We start from the raw sequence: 9,524 nt of genomic DNA, 5'->3' as shown, positions 1-9,524 counted from the left end.
GTGTCATCCTTGCGCAGGGGCCATGCTAATCTTCTCTGTATCGTTCCAATTTTAGTATATGTGCTGCCGAAGCGAGCACAAGAAAAGAACTCTTAACCTTCCTAGAGAAACAAATTTTTCCAAACTAGGGGAAACAAAACCCAATAGGTAGACTGTTATCACACCACTTGGCTCTGCCAGGTATTTTCTAAAAGCTACTAAACAAATAAAAAACTCTAGCCACTGGGAGTGAATGCCACGTTTTAAAGACATCTAAAAACCTTACACTGGATTTACAACTCCAATTCTTAGCCTAACTACACATCTATATGCAATACTTTTACTCTGAATTAGGATTAGGGTAAACTAAAATTCTTTTTGTGGGATTAAGTCACTGAATATATGCCTGGATCAGGTAACATCCCCATGCTAGGTGAAGCATTACTCTTTAAACACCCAGTTCACAAGTCCCTTCCCTCCCATCCCCTTGTACCCTCACAAGGGAGTTATGATCTGGCTTCTGCTTATATAGATCCTCACTTCCAAACTTTTGCTAAAGTCTACCTTTTTGACCCACTCTTGGGCAAAGATTTATTCTTTCTTCTAACTATTTCCTTACCTTTTACAGGCTCATTATTCTCATTATGCCTTATTATAATTTTGTCTATATGTTTGTTTCTGCTATCATACTGTGAATTCTCCAAAAGCGAGAACAATATTTTACCCACCTATTATAGTAATTGCTAATAGTAGATATTCTTAATAAATGTTTGTGAAATGAATGAACAGGTAATCGGACAATGTGTTCTACAGAAATCTACTTTACTTTCATTTTCTGCTTATTCTGTACTCTGTTTAATAGTGATTGTTAACCACTGGGATCATCTGTCTAATTGAAGAAAAAGTGGCAAATAAGTTTGGTATATAATTCTAGGGAATTAATGTAACCTTTGGAGCCAATATAGAAATTTGATTATAAAACCTTGATATAGAAACACGGTAACTCTTTTTTGTATTGCAAGTTTTGTAGAAACTATAATACCAAGCCAAATCTGTACCTGAATTTCATCACACTTGATTAGCTTTTCCACCTCTCCTTGACTTAGAAGAATGAACTCTTCATGCTGTACCACTTCAGGAAAATGCTTCTGGCTAAAAACCTCAGCTGCTTGCATCAGGTCAACACAATTGTGGGTTTCAGCAAAATCCCTGATACCCAGGCAATTAGAAGGGTCCAACTGACTTTCTAAGAACTCACAGCAGGCTTGCTTCACACCTAGGACAAACACAGGCAGTGAATACTTCAAGATACTTGACCAGATGTGAATCGGTCTATATTCTTGGATCTCAACATCTTCTCTACATGTTATCAGAGGAACCCTTGCTCAACACCTCAAAAACGTATTTGAAATTTTACGCATAAAGAGTTTAATTCCTACTTCTGCCTTAGTGTTATATGACTTTCAGCAGGATCTTTATACCTGTCTCTGCTTCATCTTTAAAGTGAATATAGCAAGATGAATTACTTCCAGAGACACTGGCACAATTAAATAAAATGTTTATAAAACTCTTGGGAACAGAGCAATAACACCAATTACAAATTTAGCATAAGGTACCTATTTTCTACTCTATACGAAAACCTACTAAAAGACTCCAGTGAAAAACAGAAAATACTAATAACAATATCACATTTCTCTAACTGAAAAGTTCAGAGTATATACTTAATGTTTATGATTGTGCGCTAATGCAAAAACTTCACACTGTTTATTCAAATTAAAAACTGAAAATATGTCAATCAGGTGTATATAAACTGATAATAATGAAAGCATAACTCAATACTGAAAAAGGCTGAAAATTAGAAGGGAGACCATCTCTAATCCTGTGAAAACTCTGTATTTCAGTTTTCGTGCATCAATTTAAATTTTATTTATTAATTTCAAATCACAAAAGGTTTTTGCCATGAAAATCTTCCCAGTTTCTTTATTAACATGGCATTTAATGGCCAGGTAAATTGACAGTCTCCATGTAGGCAATTAACAGTATCCGTCTCCTGCATTTTCTTACAGGGGAATTATATACATATATGATGCTTAATTTTCCCCTCCATGTTTTTTAAAGAGTCAGGGCCAGGTGTAGTGGCTCATCCATGTAATGCTATTGCTCAGAGTGAAACCCTGTCTCTTTAAAAAAAATAAATAAATAAAATAAAATCGTGCAGGCTGTCCCTGAGTTACAAACATCCGACTTACATAAAATTCACACTTACAGAGGCTATGAAAGGAAGTCTCCAAGTTACCAACATCTGACTTAGATATAACTCACACTTACAAACAGAGGCTATTATAGGTAATAGCTAAATGTACCTGTTTCAACTTACATAAAAATTCAACTTAAGAACAAACCTAGAGAACCTATCTTGTTCATAACCCAGGGACTGCCTATATTTGCAGAGGTTCCATTATATTGCCATTGATATCTAATCTTTCATTGCTCAAAGAGACAAAAGCCATGGGCAGTAAGGATAGCACCTATAGCCTGCCTCCACCATAATTTTCATGATTAAATTTGTTCAGTAATTTTAAACATTTATAGGGCAACTTTGGCATGGACAATAGCAACTTTTAAAGTCTGTACCTTTCAGCTGAAGCAGACAGGCTGCCGGGAGCAGTTCTTGCACATTTTCTACCGTCACATGTACTGTTTCTGTGTACACAAAGTCTAACAGAATTTCCATAGTAGAGGCAGTTAAACCTTGGATATCGACATAAGGTTTCCCCTTCTCTGAAAGCTGAAAATTCAAAAGGTGTGAAAGAATGGTGGTTATAATTGCAGAAGATAAAGGTAGAATCTCATATCTAAAAGCTTCATGTGGGCGGTGCCTATGCCTCAAAGGAGTAGGGGGTTGGCCCCATATGCCGGAGGTGGCGGGTTCAAACCCAGCCCTGGCCAAAAACTGAAATAAATACATAAATAAATAAATAAATAAATAAATAAAATTAAAAAAAAAATAAAAGCTTCATGTGATGTTAATAACACTAACTGAATATATAGTTTTCAAAAATTATGAACTATTTTGATTTGATAAAGCAAATATGGCATATATTTGTAGCTTTTCAAATGGAGCGAGTAGTTTTTTGTTCCCTACAAGTATATAGTAGGTGACATCTTCCTGGAATAGCAATATTACCAGTGAATAATTTTAGAAAGTGATTTCACTTTCTTTTTTTTGGCTGGGGCTGGGTTTGAATCCGCCACCTCCGGTATATGGGGCTGGCGTCCTACTCCTTGACCTACAAGCATCGCCTTTTTTTTTTTTTTTTTGAGGTAGTTTCAAGCTGTCACTCTGAGTAGAGTGCTGTGGTGCCACAGCTCACAGCAACCTCAAACTCCTGGGCTTAAGCTATTCTTTTGCCTCAGCCTTCCAAGTAGCTGGGACTACACGTGCCTGCCACGATGCCTGGCTATTTTTTTGTTGTTGCAATTGTCATCACTGTTGTTTCTAGCTGGCCTGGGTTGGGTTTGAACCTGCCAGCCTTAGCGTATGTGGCCAGTGCCCTACCCATTGAGCTACAGGCACCAACGTGATCTCACATTTAAACAAACATAGATATATTACAGAATAGAGTGAAAAAGTTCCATGAACATTATCACTGATGTCCATGGACAATTTTTTTTATTTTTTGAGACAGAGTCTCAAGCTGTGCCCCTGGTTAGAGTGCCATGGCCTCACAGGCTCACAGCAACCTCAAACTCTTGGACTTAAGCAATTCTCTTGCCTCAGCCTCCTAAGTAGCTGGGAGTACAAGCACCTGCCACAAGACCTGGCTAATTTTTTTTGTTGGTGGTGCAGTTGTCACTGTTGTTTTGGCTGGCCCAGGCTGGGTTCGAACCCCGACAGCACCGGTATACATGGCTGGCACCCTACCCACTGAGCCATGGGCATCACCCTGTCCATGGACTTTTTTTTTTTAAGAGACAGAGTCTCACTTTATCACCCTCGGTAGAGTGCGTGGCGTCACACAACTCACAGTAACCTCCAACTCCTGGGCTTAGGTGATTCTCTTGCCTCAGCCTCCCAAGTAGCTGGGACTATAGGTGCCTGCCACATGCCTGGTTGGTTTTTTTGTTGTTGTTGTTGCAGTTTGGCTGGGGGTGGGCAGTTCAAACCTGCCACTGAGCCACAGGCACCACCCTGTCCATAGACTTTTTTTTTTTTCCCCTTTGAGACAGAGTCTCAGTTTATTGCCCTCAGTAGAGTGCTGTGACATCATAGCTCACAGCAACCTCAAATTCCCAGGGTAAAGCAATCCTCCTGCCTCAGCCTCCCCAATAGCTGGGCTACAGATACCCGCCACAATGCCCCAGCTATTTTTAGAGACAGGGTCTTGTTCTTCCTCAGGCTGGTCTCCAACTTGTAAGCCCAAGCGATCCAACCACCTGGGATGCTAAGCATGAGGCACTGCACCCAGCCATCCATGGACTTTTAAGATAAAATACAAAATTTCCGTGAAATTTCACATTCATAGAGGATCCTGTGCCCTATAGCTCCAGACCCTCTAGGATTACCTAGTTCCTGTCATATGTCCTAGAATTATATTTGGTAATAATCAAAAGAAACATGCAGGTCACTCTAATGGGCTTTCTAATGTAATATCATCTGAAAACTGAACTGTCTAATAATTTTCCAAAGTACAGTAGAGCCTCTATAGTTGACCACCGCTCTACATTGATCAGCTCAAGCTGATCTAATTTTCATAGATCAGACATGTATCACATGTACATTATCTTACAGTAGGTCTGGTTCCTTAACATTGACCACCTCTCTGTGTTGATCAGTTTGTTACAGTCCCATCAGTGATCAACTTACAGATATTGTACTGTATTGGGCTGACTCTATTGTGGGACTACTCACTTCTTAGTGGTATATTTAGTCTAGAATATCTCCTTGAAGTTGTAAGTACTGATGAGGCCAGAGAATCACAGGAAAACTGTTTAACTAAGAATAGAAATTTTCGGGCGGTGCCTGTGGCTCAGTTGAGTAGGGCAGTGGCCCTATATACCGAGGGTGACGGGTTCGAACCCGGCACCGGCCAAACTGCAACAAAAAGCAGTCAGATGTTGTGGCAGGCACCTGTAGTCCCAGCTACTGGGGGTGGGGTGGGGGGGCTGAGGCAAGAGAATCACCTAAGCCCAAGAGTTGGAGGTTGCTGTGAGCTATGATGCCATAGCTACTGAAGGGGACAAAGTGAGACTCTGTCTCTTAAAAAAAAAAAAGAAATTTTCAACTTTACAGGTCAGTAAGTCATCTGAAACTGATTACCTTATGAAAATTTTCCCAGATGTTAACCTTGGTTTGGAAATTCATATTATTCATGAACTCCAGTGTACTTCTATTATGAACTAAATGACTTCATCTTTGACTTCTCCATCAGCCCAGAAAATAATCAAAAAGCATTCTCTACCATTCTCTACCAAAGCCAAGTCCAAAATCGATTAATCTCTAACAGTAAAAAAAGTCACTAGCATATTATTTTGAAAAAGCACATTAGACTTTAACATTTTTCATGGTACTACAATTTATAAACGATTACTATCCTAACACATTAAATACATTTAATACTAACAATACTGACATACAAATATTCTAAAGTTTCTCATTCAATAAATAAAACTATATTCCCACCAGTTGAATAGTTTAAATATGAAATGATTTTACTATGTAAGAAGTTAGAGCAAGTACACATTTCACATTTAAAATATTTTGCTTTAGAATTTTCAGCATGCTTCTTATTTCCTATTACCTGATTCTCACAGCAACCTGGTAAAGTTACTGCCATTTAAGAGATAAAGGATCTGGCTGGGCAAGATGGCTCATGCTTGTAATCTTAGCACCATAGGAGGTCAAGGCGAAAAGATCACTTACTTGAGATCAGGAGTTTGAGACCAGCCTGATCAAGAGTAAGATCCTGTCTCTACTAAAAAACTGGCCGTGGTGTTGGATGCCTGTAGTCCCAGCTACCTTGGAGGCTAAGGCATGAGGATTGCTTGGACCCAATCAATGACCCAAGGCTGAGAGCTGTGGCTCATGCCTGTAATCCTAGCACTTTGGGAAGCCAACGTGGGAGGATCACTTGAGCTCAGGAGTTTGAGATCAACCTAAGCAAGAGTGAGACCCCATCTCTACCAAAAAAGAAAACAAAACAAAGAAACCTCCCAAAACTGAGGCTACAGGATTGCTTCAGCCCAAGAATTTGAAATTATAGCTCTCAAATGAAGGATACAACTTAATTCTAGCCCAAGAATATGGGGAGGGGGTGGGGAAGGGGAGGCGAGAAGGGCGGCTGGGTGGTGGGAGGGTGACCGGAAAGATCACCTATATATCTGTCTAACAAGGGTACAAGTGAACTTTCCAAGAACTAGAATATAATTGTTTGACACAATGACTAAGCAAATGACATGAAATCTATGTGAACCAGCTTGATGAAAGTATTTCAAATTGTATATGAAAACACTACACTGTACCCCATGCTTGCATTAATGTATACAGCTATCATTTAATAAAAAAAAAAAAAAGAGAAAAAAAAAAGAATTTGAGGTTGCTGTGAGATAGGCTGAGGCCCTGGCACTCTAGCCTGGGCAACAGAGTGAGACTCCGTCTTTAAAAAAAAAAGAAAAAAAAGGATGGATCTAAGGATCAAAGAAGTTATATGACTCGACCAGGGTCACTTAACTAGTAAGAAACAGATTAAAACCCAGGTCCTCTTGCCTTAGTCCTGTGATCTTTCAACTGGACAACATTTGAGGAGCGTTTCAGGGCTAGAAGAGAACAAGGAAACCATCTTGTTTAACCATTTTATTTTACAGATTGACCCAGTTAAGTTAGATGGCTGCAGGGATTTTAGAGAGAATTGCTAAGAAAACTAAGCCTAGAATCCAGGTCTCTATACTCTCTACCTTAAATTATTCATATTAAAAAATAAAGACAAGGGCAGCGCCTGTGGCTCAGTGAGTAGGGTGCCGGTCCCATATGCCAAGGGTGGCGGGTTCAAACTTTGCCCTGGCCAAACTGCAACAACAAAAAAATAGCCAGGCACTGTAACAGGTGCCTGTAGTCCCAGCTACTTGGGAGGCTGAGGCAAGAGAATCACTTAAGCCCAGGAGTTGGAGGTTGCTGTGAACTGTGTGACACCAGGGCACTTTACCGAGGGCAATAAAGTGAGACTCTGTCTCTACAAAAAAAAAAAAAGACAAAACTGGGCTGTGCTTGTGGCTCAGTGGGTAGGGTGCAGGCCCCATATATTGAGGGTGGTGGGTTCAAACCCGACCCCGGCCAAATTGCAACAACAAAAATAGCCGGGTGTTGTAGCAGGTGCCTGTAGTCCCAGTTACTCAGGAGGCTGAGGCAAGAGAACTGCCTAAGCCCAGGAGCTGGAAGTTGCTGTGAGCTATGAAGCCATGGCACTCAACGAAGGTTGATAAAGTGAGACTGTCTCAATTAAAAAAAAAAAAAAAAAGACAAAACTATTTGGCATTTTCTTGTCTGATGTCAGTTTTTAAAGAAAGAAATAATTACTGATAAGAAAAAGGAATTCTGGCTCGGCACCTATAGCTCAACCTGCTAAGGAGCCAGCCACGTACACCTAAGGTGGCGGGTTCGAATCCCCAGCCCAGACCCACCAAACAACAATGATGGCTGCAACCAAAAAATAGCCGGGCGTTGTGGCGGGCGCCTGTGGTCCCAGCTACTTGGGAGGCGGAGGCAGGAGACTCGCTTGAGCCCAGGAGTTGGAGGTTGCTGTGAGCTGTAATGCCACGGCACTCTACCCAGGGGGACAGCTTGAGGCTCTGTCTCCAAAAAAAAAAAAAAAAGAAAAAGGAATTCTTTTTTGGCAAAAACCCATACTAACTTTTGAATGTATGAACAATGAAGACAACGCTTTTTCTTTCTATTTTTTTGTTTTTGTTTTTTTAAGACAAGGTCTCACTCTGTGTCACCCAGGCTAGAGTGCGGTGGCATCATTATAGCTCACTACAACCTCAAATCCTGGGCTCAGGAGATAAGCCTGCCTCAGCCTGCCAAGTAGCTGGGACTACAGGCATGTGCCACCACACCCAGCTAAGTTTTTGTTTTTTGTAGAGAAGTGTTCTTGCTATGTTGCTCAGGGTGATCCTGAATCCCTGGGCTCAAGCAATCTCCCTGCCTCAGCCTCCCAAAATGCAGGAGGTGTGAGCCACCATGACTGGCCCATATTTTTTCAAGTTGACAAAAAATAGGATGCACAATATATAATTAGCAGTCAGCAATCCTAGTCCATTTCAGGCTCAGCAGCTGCTGGGTAAACTCTTCTTACTCAGTTAAATGCCAACTGTTTCAGATGCTCTTGGGTAGTATACTGGAGAATAGTATGGGACAGGAATCTGCAATGTCATATTATACAAGATCATTTTAAAATTAACCTGGATTAGCTGGAATGACCTGTCAGGTTTTTGTTCTTCCTATTAGTCATGTTACTAAGCATTGGCTCAAAGCATTATAAACTATATTGGCTGTAAAATTAGATTGTAAGGCTGAGCGCTGTGACTCATGCTCGTAATCCTGGCACTCTGGAAGCCAACGTGGATGGATCACTTGAGCTCAGGAGTTTGAGACCAACCTGAGCAAGAGTGAGACCCCATCTCTACTAAAAATGAAAACAAAGCAAAGAAACCCCAAAAAACTGAGGCTACAGGATCGCTTCAGCCTAAGAGTTTGAGGTTGCTGTGAACTATGACACCATAGCACTCTACCAAGGGCAACAAAGTGAGACTCTGTCTCAAAAAAATAAAATAAAATAAAATTAGATTATAGAATATAAAATCCATATTTCAAAAGCTAAGGAGACATGATAGCTAAAAACTGTTCGGACTTTAGAGTCAGAAAATACAGGATTAAATCCTGCCTCAACCACTTATAAGCCATATGATTTGAGGCAAGTCATTTAATACTTAAAGCTTTATTCCTTCATTTGTAAAATGAGATGATAATACTCACCCCTCGTGTGAGTGAGGTATGTATAACAATCACACAGCACAGTACCTGGCCCATAAAGGTAGTTATCATTATTATGATACACCTTTCCTATTCTAACTCAGCAGCAACATCTTCATTAAGATGATAGAATTAGGGTGGCACCTGTGGCTCAAGGGAGTAGGGTGCTGGCCCCATATGCCAGAGGTGGTTTTTAACCCAGCCCTGGCCAAAAATGGCAAAAAAAAAAAAACAAAAAAAAAAAACGAAGATGATAGAATTAACTAAAGAAAATACTGGTAGTAAAAAAACTTCTGAAAAAGTATTATTGTAGTAAAATATTTCAGACAGATATATAAGTACAAATTATATAATAAACTGGTATATCCACTACTAAGCTTTAAAAAAAAAAATCAAGTTAATTTATTTAAATCTGTTTTTAAATTAGACTTGGGATCTTAAAAAGCAAAAACTTATGGTGCTTTCTTCTACTTAACTTTTTCTCTTTCTTATTTTCTTTCTTTCTTTTTTTTTTTTT

The 9,524-nt window shown here is 39.8% G+C and overlaps 1 protein-coding gene and 1 pseudogene across 1 annotated transcript in view; both read right to left on the bottom strand.

Annotated features, from left to right (window-relative positions):
- LOC111726168 lies at positions 1-79 on the bottom strand (annotated as a pseudogene).
- The window catches only part of KLHL12 (kelch like family member 12), a 41,580-nt gene that overhangs the window by 27,050 nt on the left and 5,006 nt on the right, over positions 1-9,524 (bottom strand). The window contains exons 3-4 of the mRNA XM_012806608.2: positions 2,614-2,767; positions 1,038-1,255 (exon numbers count right to left, since the gene is read on the bottom strand). Coding sequence (XP_012662062.1) covers positions 1,038-1,255; positions 2,614-2,767 — 372 coding nt within the window. The remainder of the gene's footprint in view (positions 1-1,037; positions 1,256-2,613; positions 2,768-9,524) is intronic.

The sequence above is a fragment of the Otolemur garnettii genome, unplaced genomic scaffold, assembly GCF_000181295.1.
Source record: "Otolemur garnettii isolate 467f Iridium unplaced genomic scaffold, OtoGar3 scaffold00055, whole genome shotgun sequence".
Taxonomy (NCBI): domain Eukaryota; kingdom Metazoa; phylum Chordata; class Mammalia; order Primates; family Galagidae; genus Otolemur; species Otolemur garnettii.
This window is presented reverse-complemented; position numbering and strand designations above follow the sequence as displayed.